Consider the following 18,175-nt stretch of genomic DNA (forward strand, 5'->3'; position numbering starts at 1 on the left):
TTTGTACAAACATTAAATAATTATGCCATCTATATAATGGTATGGTACTTAGCCTATCTAACTTAAAATACCAATAATACTTGATAGTGGTGATAAAAATGTATGTTATGCATTAATTATTTACTTTACAGTAATGTTTTGTGATTTTTTAGGGAGTACAGGTAAAGAATAGGTGCATTAAACCATATAGGTATGTTTACAGTGTATATAATATATCGTAATGGACAGAATGTAACCCGAGCTTGTGTTCCATAGATCAGGGGCCAGATCAGATCAGTTCAGTCAGGGGTAGATTAAGGTTCCATTCTTGGCATATAGTGCTGTCTCTTCAGCATCCTTCAGTGGGCGTGGATGGTCAGGGTCACAGTGTCCACACTGGCATTTATTTGCTTAGAATTTCATTTATTGGTCTGAGTGTGAGCTAGGAACTGAATCTTATGTTTAAAATGATTTTCTTTTTTATGATGTAGATAGTCATACATGTTTATTATAATAATTTTGAATGCTTAAATATTGGTTTATGGTTTTCATAAACCTAGTAATAGTTTATTGAACCGAACTTATATTAACACTTAAATATCCTTAAACTAGTGCAAAAGAAGTGCAATAAAGAAAACTGGATTGTTACGCCTATTTCCACTTTTATTCAAATATCAATATAAATAATTTTATTGCCTAAACAAATTCAGATACAAATACAAATACTGGGCTCTCTGCACATCCTTAAGGTGCATGAAAGCAGTGTAGTGCAGATGTCTGCTGAATTACTGTCAGGGATCCGGGCAGGTTTAGCACGAGGGCGAGGCGTCATGCAGACGGGGAACAGAAAGTGGACGACCCACTGGCGGCTCAGAGGACAAGCGGGGATTCATTAACAAACAGAAAAAACACTAGAAATACTTCTAAAACAAAAATAACCTACAAGGGGTCAAAAGTCAAAGGGGAAAAACAAAGACTAACTACAAATGGGGCCAGTAGGCAGGCAACATACATCATCAAATAGCAAAACAACAACAATGAACCACTGGGGAACTGAACTCTGGCAGGAACTTAAATATGAAAACTGAACTGGGTAACGAGGCAGCAGGAGTGAGACATAGACAATTAACCAATCAGGGTGGGTGCAGGACAACGAGCAATCAGGAAAACACACAAGGGCAGGCACACGAACAGGCAACAATTAATTCAGGGACTGGGATGGGAAAACTAAGACACTGACAGAATCAAGGAAACAGAATCTACACTAGCGGAATTACAGACTGGTAGAAACACAAGCACGGGTACAAAAAATGAAACCAAAACCAAATACAAATCACAAGACACAGGAATTAGAATGAAACACTAGGGAACAAAATACAAAAGTAGAGGAGGCGGGATTTGAACATGCGACAGAGATTTGCTGGTAGCCACATGCTGAACACGTTGAACCACGTGGCTGACAGGGCGCAGGGGAAAACACAAAGACTGACAGGAGGGACAGGATGGCCAGCGACACCTGCTGGCCAAAGAGGGATGGGACACAATAGACTGAGACAACAGGAGTTGACCCTGAAAATTACTAAGAGTGAACCTGCTTTAAGAAGCAACATTCCTGGTGTAGAAAAGAGTCTCGGATATGGGAATATTAAAGCTCAGGTCCCGCCGGGTGTCTCTGTGGTAGTTAGCTTGTCCTGTGTATTTCCTGGGAATTTCACGCATCGTTATGGCTGTAAAGGAGCTGCACCGTGTTTTTGCTTCAGTGATGGTGCTGAACAGGGTTTGGTACATGGGGGCTGCAGGAGCTTTTGGGAAGGGGTGCGCGTGATCCCTCCTCCGGGCACAAGGTGTTATCTTTTGAATGAGAACCCAACTGTCGTCGGAGGAGGTGCAGCAATCAGCAGAGAGGATGAAAGAGAACCAGGCCCACGCTGCAAAGGGGAATGTTTGAAGGGAGAAATTTCCAGAAAGCGTGTAAGCGTTCTGCAGGGATGATCCTTTGGGGGGATTTGAGCCGGATCATCCCTCCACTGTCTTCTGTAAGTTCCTGACAAGAAACAGTAGATGTTACAGGCACGTGAGCCACGACTCTGCTCTTCCCCTTCCATCCATTGCACCATTTTCCTCCATTTGTTCAACTTATTTTGTGTAGTTATCCTTTGAAGTTGAAGCAGAGTGGAGTCTGAGCTTTCGTTTATCTGTTTACTTGTCTTGTCTTTGTATTCTTTAAGGATAACTTCCTTTATTGTTTTCACCATGTTGCTTAGACGGGGTCATTTCCTTTCATATATTTAATGAAGGCTTTTAGGTTTGTACTTGCCTGTCCTTCTTGTAATGAATTAAAATCTCTTTCTGAATGATTATCTATAAATATGATTTTTAAAATTTAAAATTTGCTCTGACTTACCCCCACTAACTATAAAAGTAAACTTACATGAAGAATTTTGGTAAAAGTTAGATTTCCATATTATATGCAGTGGCAATCGCAACTAGAGAACAAGTGACATTTTTGTAATATACAAAATCACAGCTTATCCATATTCAGAGTTATTCTAACATGTTTTAATCATATTTCATAAGTGAAACCTATGCCACATCACAAAATGAATGGTTTAAACAAGAAATTTGAAGAAGGCATGCAATCAAAATTAGAGCACAATAAAAAAAAATTGTAGAAGTCTACAAATGAATTCTGTCAACTTTTTGATGGTTACCACTTTCAGAAATTAATAGGAAGCATACAGGCCCTTGCTTTCAGTGATTGGCACATCAGTGCCCACAAGACATAATCACTTTGTCACACTGCTCTGACTTGATTTTGTTCTACTCGTCTTTCAGTTTCTTCCACAATTTGGCAACTGTACTGGGTTTGTTTGCCATAATTTTGTTGCCAATTACCTTCCAGGGATTCTTGATAGGGTTCAGATCAGGACTCTGGGCAGGCCATTTCATGACCCTGATGTTCTCAGCTTTGAGGAATTGCTTCACCTGATTTGCAGTGTGATAAGTTGCATTGTTTTGTATAAAAATGGCTGGCTGACTGGGTGATGCTCGTAGGGAAGGAACCGCATGTTGCTGAAGGAGGTTCTGATGCTCATTAGCAGTCACCGTAGCATGTAGCTGTATGTCCACATCTCCTCTGTCCACACAACATGCTCCTCAGCTAGTCTCGCCTTTTCAGTTTTCTTGTAGATGAGTGGCTTGGTCACTGCGGAATGGGATTTCAGTCCATATTGTCCCAGACGATGACACTCTGCCAAGACAAGTTCTTGTCCTGCTCAGATCTAATCTGGCGAGCATTTCCAGCTGTTGAACCGATCCCCCACAAGTCTCCCCATCGTCCTGTCCACTTGTGCTCGCGTCATATGTGGGTAACCAGCCTTTTTTCACTAGAATGACTTAGTTTTATTGTACTGCTTCAGTATTTAAGAAATGAAGCTCTTGTAATGATTAGCTTCTCTTCCAGTGGCTAAGAGGGTCGTCCAGTTAGCCTTCATCTGAACAGCCTGATGTCACATGACCTCAGGCACCTTGGAGAGGTCCACCATCTTGCAGAATGCCTACCAATGTTATCAGATAGACTGGGGATGCCAGATATTTCAGATTAGATGCAAGAACTGCCAAGTATAACAAATCGTTCTCTAATTTTGATCGCATGTCTTTCTCAAATGTCTTGTTTAAACCATTTATTTTATGATGTGACATAGCTTTCACTGATTAAATGATTACCTCTCCTTTATTCATGTTAGAATAACTTTGAATTCAGTAAATCTATGACTTTATACATTACAGCAATGTCTCTTGTCCTCTGATTTTGATCACCACTGTAGCTTTTTGTGTTAAACACTCTCTGTGTGTTTGCCTTTCTGTCCTTTCTGCCTTTTATGCACATACTTATTACTGTGCAAAAGTTGTAGGCAGCCAAAGAAAGTGATGTTTAAATTATCATTATGTTGGTGTGAAACTATGCTATTATGTCTGTCAAAGTGTTTCAGCTTAGCCATTTTAAAATCTCTGCTAAAATCACCCCGTTATTTGCAGCAATCATATAACATGCCCATGTATTTTTTTGACTCGACCACTAGCAAACCTTGCATAGCTAATCAATGTTTTCATTGACCTTTTTAACTAATTAATTTAATTAATTAAGTGAGCTGGTCATGAAATGTAATACATACATGGACTGGCTGAGGTGGCCCCTAAGGGGGGGTTTGGGAACTGAAGGGGTGCTCGTCTAGCCGTCCAACTAGATATCAAAATTCAAGATGCAAGACTGTTTATTTGTCACATACAGGTTATGCAATGAAATGTGTAGCTAAGTCATTTCTGCACTGTGCAGTAGAAAGAAATGGAGAAAGAAGAGCCAGTAATTTCATTAGTAATTAAGGTGTTTAAATTAGCAATAACCATTAATAGACTAAGACAATCCTGGAAGAGAAATAAAATTTAAAATAAAATTTTAAAATAAAATGAAATAAGAAAATATATACAAGAGATTAGGGGCAGATTATGATACATAAGTGGGATAATGTGCACGGGCAACGAAGTTACCCTGTACATTGTCTACAATAGTGAACGTAGAGCAAACATGGAAAATTAACAGCATACGAAGTAGCATTGTGCATGTAAGCATCCAGACGTTTGAAGTGCAGACTTAGGTATGTGGAATCTGGGGGGAGGGGGGGGGGTAGGAGATTAGACTTGTCACTGTTACGGATTCTAATTGCATGAGGATAGAAACTCCCCCTGAATCTCTCAGTTTTGGCCATCAGGCTGTGTAATGCCTTTCCCGAGTTCAACAGTAACTTTTTGGAATACAGAAGAAATTTTTACCAGTTTTTATGGTGTTACTCTTAATTTCCATCTGTTCTAATGTTAAACTGTTTTTCAACAGATTGAGTGATCTGGCTTGTCAACACACCATTAAAAGTCGACGTATTGATTCATGGGTGAGAATTCAACCTAAAACATGACAGTGAACGTCAGTGTTACCAAATCAGCACATAACACCGGGTCAGACCCAAGGGCTCCATGGTGGCAAGCAAACATTTAAAGGGCTATTTAATGTTCAGTTTACTGATCAGCAAGGGTGACTGGCGTGATATAATGACGATTTATTTGACATAGCAACAAGGAGTGTGTCACGCCCACGGGGGCGGGGTCAAGCAGGTGCAACACCTTAGCCAAGGATTAGGTCTTCCGTAAAAGAGGAGCGCAGCCACCTTTCACTCGCGAAGTACTGAGCCGATGCAAAGAAGCCATACCGAGCGTTTTTCTGTCTTTCGTCTCCTTCCTCTCCCGTACCTTAGCAGTTTGCCTTTCGTAGAAACCTTACCTTTTGTGCCTTCCCTCCTCAGTCCAGCTCCCGTTCCTGAATCTCCTGCCCTGCTGAGTCCGGCACCCTCTGTCCTCCTCCCCTCGTGTGCTCCTGTCCCGTGTTTCTCCGTCGGACGGACCTTCTGGCTAACGACCCACGCATCCGCACCACGACCACGATCACCTCCTGCCGATTCCAAACCTGTCTGCCCGGTTGCCATCTCTCGAGGAGCTGACTTACCTCGCACAGCCGCTCCGGTCTACCGGACGGCTGCGCTCTCCCTCCGGTGCTCTGTTCTGGTGCTGCTTACCCTTGCTTACCTGTTGTCAGCTTCATTAAAGCACGGCTTGCCCTGCAGTACTGGATCCGTGTCTCTTTTGCCAGCTCGGTGTGACAGAGCGGTCCAAAGGAAGTCTGTTGTCTGCTTATATTGATTTACCAAGCAGGAGCTTGAAGGAGCTGTGTCTCCTCAGGCCAACCGCACAGCTGCCTCTAAACCCAATGACACCTCCTTCGCTAATGAAGACCTGGACCCAGCCAGCTATGAAACTGGATGTTTCTGTGTTTTGGGGGGTGGAGCCACTGAAGAGAGCCCCGCCCTGCAATCCCGAGCAAAGCTGGCTGCCGCAGGCATACGCAGCACCTCCGCAAACAGCCCATCATTTCTTCTCTTTGGGTTCCTCCTGCAGATTGGGTGCAAGATCACTGTCCTCCTCTTCATCTACTTCTTAGCAACCAACTACTACTGGATCCTGGTGGAGGGGCTGTACCTGCACAGCCTCATCTTCATGGCCTTCTTCTCAGACACCAAGTACCTGTGGTGGTTCACCATGGTTGGCTGGGGTGAGTTTGGGGGTCACGTGCCGTACCCAGAGCATCATGGGAGCAGAGATGGGAAAGACGAGAGCAGCATATACAGAGCCTGACTCTAACACACCCTATTCCCAGGTTTATTCAATTCATATAATACCAATACAAATTCAGATGCTGCTTAAATAAAGGAGCATGTACAGGGGCGGGGTCACTGGGGCACGGGTCTCAGCTGGAAGCTGATTGGCCCCCAGTTCGAAACATATCATTGGCTAATAATAAGGTTGGCCCCTTTTATGTCCCTTACTTTTAAAAAGTTGTACAATTGCCCTACTCACTGAGAAACGTACAGTATCTGTATGTCTGGCATTCGCATCGACTTGTTGCCTCATTCGCTGTTTGTCTGGCCGCTCACTTCACTTCACTGAAGCCGGAATCTTCTGGCACACCTCTGATTGTCCCCCGTTAGGCTGGGCATGGCGCTCCGTCGGGGTCACACCAGGGGGCTTGATGTTTACACGCCACAGAACCCCAGGTTCTCGTGATGAGCAGGATCATCCGAGCTGGAGGAGATGTCCTGAGCACACCCTGTATATTCAGCCCTAGCATGAGGTTCTGGCGCCATGAGGGACGGGGGGCAGGTGTTCAGGCTGGATGGGGGGGGGTTGAAGCAGACCCCTATATACACATAGAGAGGAGAGGCAACTTCTGGTAAAAAGACAGAAAAGAGTGAAGCACAAGAACGAGAAAAAGCGTTTTTATGTCTGACGATATCATTCTATCCACATGACAATCTGGACATATCCCACCCTGTTTAAACATAATCGGTTATTATTTGCTGTAAGGTAAACAGGAGCCTGGTGCTTCTCAGGAGTCTGTGATGCTCTGCAGGGCAGGATTACGACTGGTGTGTGCCTGCAGAGGTCTGCTCACCACGTTTGATGTGGCGTACGCAGCAAACAAGAGAGCTCCTGTCTTTGAAATGCTGATTACCCACCCAAGCTTTAGGGGAGGATCTCACAGAAATCGCTGTCTCACAAGCGTCTGCACTTTCTGTTTCTCTGTTAAGAAATGCAGTCTAGCGAGTTGAGACATTCATGCAAATCAAAAGATAGGTGTTAATTGGTCATTATCCAATATCTTTACATTTCTGTCATAAAAACAAACATAAAATAGAAATATTTGGTGTAAATTCCTATTTAGTCTCATTCCTTTAATAAGATGGAAAAGTTTTGTTGTCCTATAATGTCAGTCTTATATTTCTCGTCTAACAGCATGTTTGCGGCCCAGTTCCGAAGTTTTACGATAGTGATTCTCCGCCGATATTGGCGCAATGGCACTTCCAGAACAGAAACAAAAAAATACAAAGGACAGCAGTTTCTGAGACGGGGCATGGCATTCGCTGTCACCTTCATCAAAATAAGATCTGATGCGTCCCGTCCTGTGTCCCCGGTCACTCTGAAGTCTCCCTGTGTGTCTGCTGTGGTTCCAGGTGTCCCCGCTGTCTTTGTGGCGGCCTGGGCCATCGTCCGAGCAATGCTGGCAGACGCCAGGTAAGAGACACGCTACCGGCCATATTTGTTGGATGGGCCTTAAACAAATCAGGTCCCGGCCCAGAGTGATTGCAGGCAGATTGTACTTCATCCAATATGTAAACGTGTGACATGTCCACTGTCATCAGGATTGTTTTGCAAATTATATAGCTCACTATGGAAGTTTTCCAAAAATGTCCATATCCTTTATGACAGCTATCTCACGTCTATTAAGAAGTATCTCATGCTATCTCAGATATCATCAGACATGGCTCTGTCTCTCGAGAGCTGGTGTCCTCCTTGTTTTCTGCAGTTTCATGCAGAAGCCGAACCCTGCATGATTCCTATCAAAAATGCACATGAATGCAGAAGGACTCTTGTGTAACTTTGGAGAGTAATGCGGACAGTTTTATTGCTGCTGTAGTGAGTTTTCCTGCATAGGTCTGGCTCCCCTGCCTGTGGGGTGTGCGGGGGGGGGGGGGGGGTTGGGGGTGGATGTCATCAGTGATGGTGTGGGGGATTTCTGTCCCAGTTTGTGAAGGCAAGAAGGCATCCAGTGTGTAAGCCAATCTGTTACTGTTTAGCTAGACTTCACTGGGGGGGGGGCAGCCTACTCTGTCAGCTGTTCCTTTGTTCGATAGGGTACCTTCAAGCGGATTTACTGGGGGGGGGGGGGGGCAGAAGCACCACGGCCTCTGGTACAATGACAACGCTATAGGTGGAGATTTCAGGTCCAGAGAGTACAAATCCAGATGAAGATTTCACCTCTGGAAAACCCTAACCCAACCCAACCCAACTAATTCATGTCCCTGCAGATGCTGGGAGCTCAGCGCAGGAAACATCAAATGGATCTACCAGGTGCCCATTTTAACCGCCATCGGAGTAAGTGAGCTCAGCACCTGCAGTCTTCTGCAAACCCACATGTGTAGCTGGCATCATGCTGAAAGAGGGGCCTTCTAACCAGGGGTGGGGTTATTATTTCTGTGGCATCCCCCTGAAGATCTTAGCTAGCTAGCTGCGTAGCAGAACATGATGTTTCAGCATCTCCCCAACCCCAGGGGCCCCATGCAAATCCATGGTTTGAGTAGTGGTTTGAGTAGTGGTTTGAGTAGTGGTTTGAGTAGTGGTAAATGCCACTGACGCCTCCAACAGGCCTTACAGAGCCTATGAAGGCCATTATAAGCTTTTCTATGGCTCATATTCCATTCCAAAGATTGCGCTTGTATGTTCAATGGCAAGATTTTGCTTCCCCTATCACAGTAGATTAAATTGACATTGTTATTAATAGCTGCTAGAACAGCAGTTCTCAACCTCTGGGTCGCGACCCCTTTGAGGGTTGAACGACCCTTTCACATGGGTCGCCTAAGACCATCACAAAACACATATTTCCAATGGTTTTAGGAACCGAGACACCGCTCTATGGCGTTTAATTAGTGCCAAAACCACACACGCGTATGTGTTTGCGAGCTGAAAACCCATCCTCTCTACACGCTCGCGTTCGCTGGACCCTATCTATGCACTCGCGTCTATACAGCACTTGCTCGATGGGATGAATTTTGACACTTTGGTGGCGGGAACAGTGGGCAATATCTCCACTCCTTTGTTTTTTTTTTTATATTGACTACGATTGGCTATTTGCTTTGGTAGAAGATTAGCACGATTTTGCACAAATCACAAAATGGTTTGAAGCGCAAAAATAATTGGTGTGCATCGTTGTCTATGTACTGGACATCACGATTCTGTCATTAAAAACGCCCCACCTTACTTCCGTTAAAAGTTATTAAAGCCATAAAACTGAATATCGAATATGAGGTTAACTTAACTGCGGTCTTCTACCAAAGCAAATAGCCAATCGTAGTCAATATAAAAAAAAAAAACAATCAAGGCAGTATAGTGTTATTGTCACTATGCTTTAATTATGTTCAATTTCTAACAATGAAAATACATCCTGCATATCAGATATTTACATTACGATTCATAACAGTAGCAAAATTACAGTGATGAAGTAGCAACGAAAATAATTTTATGTTTGAGGGTCACCACAACATGAGGAACTGTATTAAAGGGTCGCAGCATTGGGAAGGTTGAGAACCACAGTGCTAGAACCTTATAATACAAATGAACTGAAATGAATACATCAGATCGTCCACAAAAGATACTCAATTCTAAGCAGGCCGCAGACAGTTAGCAAAAAACTGCCCCCCGGTGCTGGTCTATAAACAGCCATTGTATGAGCTTGCCTTCTGGGTGTAGATGGGTTCTGCCCACTAGCTTGGAACTGAAAGGATCAGTGACAGTCTGCCGGTCTGCCTGAAACCTTTTTAATGTTCTAGGTATAGGAACATGGACCATGAGCTTAAGCAAGGCTTTTTCTGAGTGTCAGATAGCTTAGATTAGCTGGATTAGCTGTCAGCGTCGGTGCTTGCCTGGTCCTATCCCGGGTGTCCTGTCCCCGTGTCACTGCCTATCCTGTTCCCGTACTATGTTTCCCTGCTTCCCAAACTGGGTTACATGTGTGGCCTCAGAGGCTGAACCCCCCTCCCATCATGACTGTTTTTTTGTATTGATTGGTTGCTATTTTCCTTGTGCCTCTTCGCCTTGTGTGCTTGTTTTGATTTGTCCTACTTGTGCCCTGTTTAATTTTGGTTCTGCTTTTGTTCCAAGTTTTTTTTCCTAGCGTCGTACCGCTTAGTGTTTGGTAATGCTTCCTAGTTTGCCAGTTTCCTATGTTTGTAAGTTTCTCCATCTGTCGCTTGTTGTCCTGTGCCTTTGCTATTTGGTTAATTGTCTTATGGTCCGCACCTGTCTCTTGTTAGCCTGATTGCCTGTATGTATTTAATTGCCTGCCCGCTCTCTGTTCCTGAGTTAGTCATTGTGTGTGTTAGTTGTGTAGTTGTTTGAGCTTTGTTCTAGTTTCTGCGTATTGTAGTCTTGCTTGTTTTTTTTTCCTTGTTCTGTTTCCTGTGTTGCCGGTTTCCCAAGTGTGTTGATTTATGGTTCCTTCTTTTATCATTATCACTCCCATTTTGCTCTGACCCCACATGGTCCCTATATTTTCTGCTTTCCCATTCGAGTTCTGTTCAGTTCTTTAATAAAAGTGTTTTTGTCTTGGAGCTGCTCCGTAGATCATCACCTTTTTTCCGCCAGTGCCATGCCCCACCATTACAACTAGCCTCAAAACATCACTCATACTTTCCAAATTAATGTAGGATAGATGCCCAAATTCCAATGTTTCTCAGATACTGTAACTGCGTATTTGTTTGGCACTGGTGGATGCTTCATCTTTACATTCATTTTGTTTAGTTTTATTTACACAGTTCACTGAACGAATCATGTTTATGTATGAAGTCGTTTAGCTATTACTTTCAGCTGCTTTTCTTAATTAAAGGCCCTACTGTGGAGCAGTTGTGTATTGTTCAAACTGGTTTTCCTCTAAAATCTAACAGAAATTAGTTGTAAAATGTTTAATAAAGAAATTGAAATTGAGTTTGAACACAAACTTGTCCAAAGGGCACACACAACAATTGAACAGATAAAATACGAATACGAATGAATACGAATACGAAAACACACACAGCTATTTTTCTCCAATGGAACTTTTTTGGATGCATTGAATAAATCAGAATCACAAGGCTCCTGCGTGGCTTCAAACTGCAGAAAAATGGTGTGCATATTTAAAATCTCCAGGTATTTTCACCCAAAATCACTGTCATTGTCCACTGCAGTCAACTGACGTTTCACAGTGAAAGGCTGCAGCTGCTGTAGCGTGCTCTACAATGCAGTGCAATAGAGCACAAACAAAACAAATGAATCATAGCATCTTCAGTACAATAATCAGGCCTGGAACAGTCTGTCTGTTACCTGCCTCCACTCCTTAACAATTAGCATTATACACTCATATAATACTGTGATGTGTCAGGCTGCTGTAAGAGCCATATTCCTGATAAAATGGAAGAGATCATTCATATAATTAAAATTCACAAAGTTCCAGTTGCAGGCATAGACCTGTAATATGGTCAAATCCTCATCATGGTTTTAATTACATGTGAAGCAAAGGGGATTGGTTGCATTCGCTGAAGCCAATAAAAATCAGCCCCCCAACAGAAAAATGGTCATCCAACTTGTATAATTCATCCAGAACTGATATTTCAAGATGCAGGGAAAGTATGGAGAGTGGTAACCGGAAGGACATTTAGAGATGCTAAATGTATAATTAATATCATGATATTAATATTGTGACCCTAATGGTGAAGAATGAATCCATGTCCTTTTGTTTATCTCTGTAGTTACAGTCCCTGAGTGAAGAAAAAAATGCAGCATGTATATTAAGTGAATTCAGTATCAGTATAATAAAAAACTAAAATTTACACTGAGATCTTCCTGACATGGATTTCATTCCAAACCAGTATTGTTATAGTTCTGATTTTTTAATTTAGTTTTACTGTTATATTATTTTCTGTTTTCATTTGAAATACAGTTGAGTTTTAATTAGTTTTCAGTGTGGTTTTATTCACTTTTATTCATTTTTATTTTAAAGGTATATTTCTGTTTACTTTTTATATATTTTAGTTTAATTTTATGTGTTAGTAATTTTATTTCTAAGGATTTACTGAAAGCTGTGGAGCTATTTTATGTGTCTGATCTTTAAAGGATCCTACAAGAATATGCAATGTATAATGTACTAATGTCCTCAAAAGGGCAAAACATTATAATGGTAATTAAAGATAAACAAGCCATTACTTATGCAAAATAGTATTAAATACAGTAATGGAAAGTATTTGATGTTTGTTTTTATTTTATTCATTTTTGTTCATTTCAGGAACAATTTATAGTTTTTGTTTTGTTTAGTTTTTTATTTTCATATCTTTATTTCAGTTTATGAAAATGTTTTCTTACAGTGTCAGTTCTCCTTAATAATAATAACCCTGTTCCATGTCATCAGTGTGGTAGGTATGTTGACCAGATAACACTTGTGAAACTTTCAGGAGTCATAGTAATGAAGTGATGGAGAGGTGGAGGGATGGAAGGATATGGAGGGATAGAGAGATGGGGGGTGGAGAGATGAGGGAAGGGGAGATGGGGATGGGGTGATGGAGATGGAGGGATGGGGGAATGTGTGGATAGAGGATGGAGCGATGGAGAAATAGAGGATGAGGGATGGGGGGTAGGAGATGGAGGGATGGGCAATAGGAGGTGGAGGGATGGAGTGATGGGGATGGAGCATTGGAGGAGTGGGGGATGGAGGGATGGGAAGATGGGGGGATGGAGGGAATGCTTCCCAATGCCCAGTGCTTTTTACTAGTCAGGCTGGTAGTAGGGGCTCAGGATTTGGGTAGGTAGTAAGCTTGGGTTTATTAGCAAGCAGCTGTTAGTTGTCACTGTACCTCTGGGGCCATAAAACATTGTTTATTTGTTCATAGATCTTGTTTGCAGACAAATGCACTTCAGACCTCAGCATAGTTCTCTCTACTATAATGTTATGATGAAATATTTGTGATTTAAAGTAAGATGTAATGTAATGATCACAAAGAAGTAAATAAATTGGCAGCTATTTGAAATGTATGGCAAAAATGGGGTAAAATTAATATTCCTTTCTTGTTTCTTTCAGCTAAACTTCATCTTATTTGTAAATATTGTACGGGTGCTTGCAACAAAGATCCGAGAGACCAACGCAGGGCACTATGACACAAGGAAGCAGTACAGGTGCATGTATATGTGTGTCTGTCTGTATGTGTGTGCGTGTGAGTGTGCATATGTCTGTGTGTGTGCGCGCGTGTGTGTTCATGCTTGTGCATGTATTCGTGCTTGTGTGTGTATGTGCGAGTTCATGCTTGTGTGTGTGTGTGTGCGTGCCTGTGCATGTGTGTGTGTGTGTGTGCGTGTTCGTGTGTGTGTGTGCGAGCAGGTATACCTTACCTTATGGGGACACAATGTTCTGATAAGGGAAAACTCAATTTAATAAAAATGTGTGACTGCAATGAAAAAAATAAAATTGCAAGAACTCTTGTATTTTGCTTGGTTACTTATGGTTATGGTTAGGGCTGGGTAGGGGTTAGGGTTGTCGTAGTTAGCATTAGCATTTTTCCCATAGAATTGAATGTTTACCCGATAGCGTGTGTGTGTGTGTGTGTGTGTGTGTGTGTGGGGATCCAGCGTCCAGGAGGCCCACTGCGAGTGCCTGTTATACTCTATGGTAGACATAAATGAATGCAGGATAAATTGCAGGGCAGGAGGATAATATGAATGGGGATTTAACCATGGCAATAACATACTGATGCATTTATTAGTGTTGAATATCTGATTTCTCACAATCCGTGTATTTTTAAAATTAGCATTTATATGAAAAGCAGTCATACAAAAATTTGCTTTGTATAAATCAATACATTTTATTCCTGTGAGTAAACATTGTTTTTAGTACACAGCAAAATAACAAGAAAACTGTTCCATAAAATGACTTTGATGTATCAAAAATAGAAGCTCAGAGCTGTGACAGTGACTCATCAAAGACAGCGGCCCCCCGAGGTAGCAGTGATGTCATTTCCTGCCCCTTCAGCATGTCCTGGCGAGGCGGCAGGCCGTGTTCATGGTGATGGACTGTGATGCGTCACGTCCCTATTTGGCTGAGCCCTGCTGTTCAGAATGCTGAGCTGTCTCAAGCTCTATGCTGATTTGTGCTCCACACATGCCTTTTGATTTGAAATGACTGACTGCACATAGTTAGTTAGGCCTGTGATCAGAAGGTTGCCGGTTCAAATCTCAGCAGATGAGTCAAATCTCCAATGGGCCATTGAGCAAGGCCCTCAACCTCCTGAAAAATGCACGTCTTACAAAAGGAGAGCATGAAGCCAAGAGGCATTCCAATGTAGCAGGACTTCTGTAAATAAAGCATCATTTCATTTTCTGGCATGCAATACGTCGATGGAGCCCGAGGGCGGTCCGTGATGTGGGGCAGGTCCCTGCGTGTTTGCAAGAATGGCCTGGAATTGTCACACAGGGGCGATACGGGGCGGCGCAGGAAAGGGCGCACATGCGGCGAGCGGCACTAACATGCGAGGCAGACGCCTGGGGGAGTTTTCTTCATGGTATCGTGTGTCTCCCTCAGGAAGCTGGCCAGGTCCACTCTGGTGCTGGTGCTGGTGTTCGGGGTGCATTACATCGTGTTCGTGGGGATGCCGCACGCAGCCAAGGGCGTCGCCTGGGAGGTCCGCATGTACTGCGAGCTGTTCTTCAACTCCTTCCAGGTACTGGTGCTGCTGGCCATCACATCGAGCATTATCCGGCCATGTGAAATTCTCCACTTATCCTACCTGGTGGCCTTCTGCCAGAATAGCAGGAAGACATCCGAAGTCACGCACAATATCATGACACTCCATTACTGCAACATCAACATAATACATGAATAGGCAGCAGCTAGAACAGGACTAGATGCATGCAAACGTAAATGCAAATTTACACCAAATCGTGTGCTTTTACAGTTCTTAATTTTATCCCAGGAGAATGTTGGTTCTGCAGGGAAGTCCAGCTCAGAAACATCAGCGTAGGACGTGCTGTTCTTCTCAAACACGGTCTTTTTAGCTGTGAGCCCATCTGCCTCCGGGTCTGCTGGAGCTTCCTTATTGGCTGTATTCCTTCCAGCACATTCTTCCTCCTCACATAAAAACTTCTCAAGAAAGTTCCCCTGTTTTTGTAAGGCAGAGCTGAGTAGAGGCACACGGCATTTGGGCTGGATATTCACTGTCACGTGTCGTAAAACATGCTTCACCTATCGGCCGAGCCATTTCATTTATAAAAGAAGGATCCTCTGCAGCGTTTGATCGTATGTTGGAAACACTTAAAATTCTCAGCCACCTGGTACGCTGAGTCATTCACAATCAAATCTGATTATTCACTTTACTCTGTTGTAGCCTTGAATTTAAAATATGTTTTAGAAAGGTCTGTCACCCCTCTCAGCGCCCTATCTGGTCCCGCGGAGTATTATGGCGGAGACGGGAATGCCGTTCACATTTCACCCCCTCTCTCCGGCACCTGCCGATGAGCAGCTTCATTACTTGTCAACTTTCAGTTGTCAAGGCCACCTTTCTGGAAAGGTCGCTTCTGTCCAGTCGCTTCTGTGAGTCACGGGCAGAATGCCTCCCAGTCTTGTGTGCTAACTGCCGACCCCCCCCCCCATGTTCTCTTTCAGGGTTTTTTCGTCTCCATCATCTACTGCTACTGCAACGGCGAGGTGAGAGACGCCAGTCCCACATCCAGCACATGAGCTGCCCCCCCACGCAGACACCACGTGGCCCTTAATTGAGAATGGTCGCTATGCACACCCCACACTTCTGTGTCGATACGAGACCAGGGGGCCCGTTAACATCGTGACACTTTCCTCTGTATCTTCTCCTGCATCTGTGTCTTCTGTTGACTGCCAGTGCCTCACTGGAGAGTAGTGACACCCCCAGATGACACCTTTAACTTAATTAGGCAATTAAGATCTCAGGTGGTGCTAATTCTGGCAGCTGGTTTGTGCTTCCTCACACTGTAAACAAGGTAGATGCTGTATGTGCCTCCCCCCACCCCCGATTCAGGTCCAGACGGAGATCAAGAAGACGTGGACGAGGTGGAACCTGGCCTTCGACTGGACGGCCCCGGTGCGGTGTGGGGGATACCGCTACGGCTCTGTGCTGACCAGCCTGAGTCAGAGTGCCGGCAGCCAATCACAGCTGGCCGCTGTCTCCCGCTCCACCGCCCTCTTCTCCAGCCAGGTGTACCGCAGCCGGGGAGGGCGCTCTGCAACCACCCAGGCTGCCCTGCCGGGCTGCGTGCTCAGTGGCTCGGAGGGCGACAGTCTGCCCGCATCTGCCCCCGAGGAGCGCGACGAGAGCGCTGGACATGTGGACGACATCTCGCTGAAGGAGGCGCCGTGTGGGCCCCGTGGAGCCGAGGCCGAGCAGGAGGAGAGCATATAGGATGGGGGTAGGGGGCCCCACAAGGCCCTCACACACACATGGGGAGAGGGGCCCCCTTGCAAGGCCCTCACACACACAGGGAAAAGGGCTCTATACAGCCCTCACAAGCACATGCAGAGAGGAGCCCCACGAGTTCCTTACAGGTACACAGAGATAGGGGCCACTCAAGGCACTTAAACACACATGGGGAGAGGGGCCCCACATCCCTCACATACACATGGACAGAGGAGCCCCATGAGTTCCTTACAGGCACAAAGAGATAGGGGCCCCTCAAGGCACTTAAACACACATGGGGAGAGGGGCCCCACATCCCTCACATACACATGGACAGAGGAGCCCCATGAGTTCCTTACAGGCACACAGAGATAGGGGCCCTTGAAGGCGCTTAAATGCACATGGGGAGAGGGGCCCCACAAGGCCCTCACACACACTTGGGGAGAGGAGCCCCATGAGTTCCTTACACGCACACAGAGATAGGGGCCCCACAAGGCCCTCACACACACATGGGGAGAGGGGCCCCATGAAGCCCTTACAAACACAAGGAGAGAGGAACTCCAGCAAGGCCATCACATGCACATGGGGATAGGGGCCCTACAAGGCCATCACATGCACATGGGGATAGGGGCCCCACAAGGCTCTCACATGCAGATGGTGATAGGGGCCCCACAAGGCCCTCACATGCACATGGGGATAGGGGCCACACAAGGCCCTCACATGCAGATGGTGATAGGGGCCACACAAGGCTCTCACATGCAGATGGTGATAGGGGCCACAGAAGGCTCTCACATGCAGATGGTGATAGGGGCCCCACAAGGCTCTCACATGTAGATGGGGATAGGGGCCCCACAAGGCCCTCACATGTAGATGGAGATGTGGGCCTCACAAGGGCCTCACATGTAGATGGGGATAGGGGCCCCACAAGGCTCTCACATGCAGATGGTGATAGGGGCCCCACAAGGCCCTCACAAGCACATGGGGATAGGGGCCACACAAGGCTCTCACATGCAGATGGTGATAGGGGCCCCACAAGGCTCTCACATGCAGATGGTGATAGGGGCCACACAAGGCCCTCACATGTAGATGGAGATGTGGGCCCCACAAGGGCCTCACATGTAGATGGGGATAGGGGCCCCACAAGGCCCTCACATGTAGATGGGGATAGGGGCCCCACAAGGCCCTCACATGCAGAGGGGTAGAGGGGCCCCAAGGGGACTTCACACACTCACACACTGGCATGTGCATGGACACACGCAGACGCAGTCTATCACGCACAAACACGCTCTCATGCCCACATGATAGGCCCCTGGTGAGGCAGGGGGTGGACAGCCACACTACTGTCCTCTGCTCCTCTGCTTTTTCCTGTCATTTTATATCTTATTGTCCTCATTGCCTGGCAGTATGTGAATGGCAGCTGTTTAACTTTGCCTGTAAACACTGAGCATTACAGGGAAGGAGCATGAGGGTCCCTGTGACCACCAACAGCTCTCAGAGTATCACTGTTAGTGAGGGGATCTCTGCTGATGTCCCTCTGGTCAGCAGCTCAATAAACCACTATATTTTTCTGGCTTGTACAATATACTCTCCTTTGT

At 45.0% G+C, this 18,175-nt stretch overlaps 1 protein-coding gene and 1 long non-coding RNA gene across 2 annotated transcripts in view; one reads left to right on the forward strand and one right to left on the reverse strand.

The window, feature by feature from the left end:
- The window catches only part of LOC111849060 (parathyroid hormone 2 receptor-like), a 30,036-nt gene extending 11,889 nt beyond the window's left edge, over positions 1-18,147 (forward strand). Inside the window, exons 7-13 of the mRNA XM_023821587.2 lie at positions 5,983-6,136; positions 7,596-7,656; positions 8,451-8,517; positions 13,244-13,338; positions 14,738-14,876; positions 15,818-15,859; positions 16,206-18,147. Coding sequence (XP_023677355.1) covers positions 5,983-6,136; positions 7,596-7,656; positions 8,451-8,517; positions 13,244-13,338; positions 14,738-14,876; positions 15,818-15,859; positions 16,206-16,586 — 939 coding nt within the window. The 3' untranslated portion in view covers positions 16,587-18,147. The remainder of the gene's footprint in view (positions 1-5,982; positions 6,137-7,595; positions 7,657-8,450; positions 8,518-13,243; positions 13,339-14,737; positions 14,877-15,817; positions 15,860-16,205) is intronic.
- On the reverse strand, positions 616-5,994 carry LOC111849061 (uncharacterized). The gene is made up of 2 exons (XR_002839449.2): positions 4,155-5,994; positions 616-2,023 (listed from the first exon to the last, which is right to left on the reverse strand). It is a non-coding gene; the product is annotated as an uncharacterized lncRNA (long non-coding RNA).
- Positions 18,148-18,175: the final 28 nt, after the last annotated feature.

The sequence above is a fragment of the Paramormyrops kingsleyae genome, chromosome 16 (assembly GCF_048594095.1).
Source record: "Paramormyrops kingsleyae isolate MSU_618 chromosome 16, PKINGS_0.4, whole genome shotgun sequence".
NCBI classification, from domain to species: Eukaryota; Metazoa; Chordata; class Actinopteri; order Osteoglossiformes; family Mormyridae; genus Paramormyrops; species Paramormyrops kingsleyae.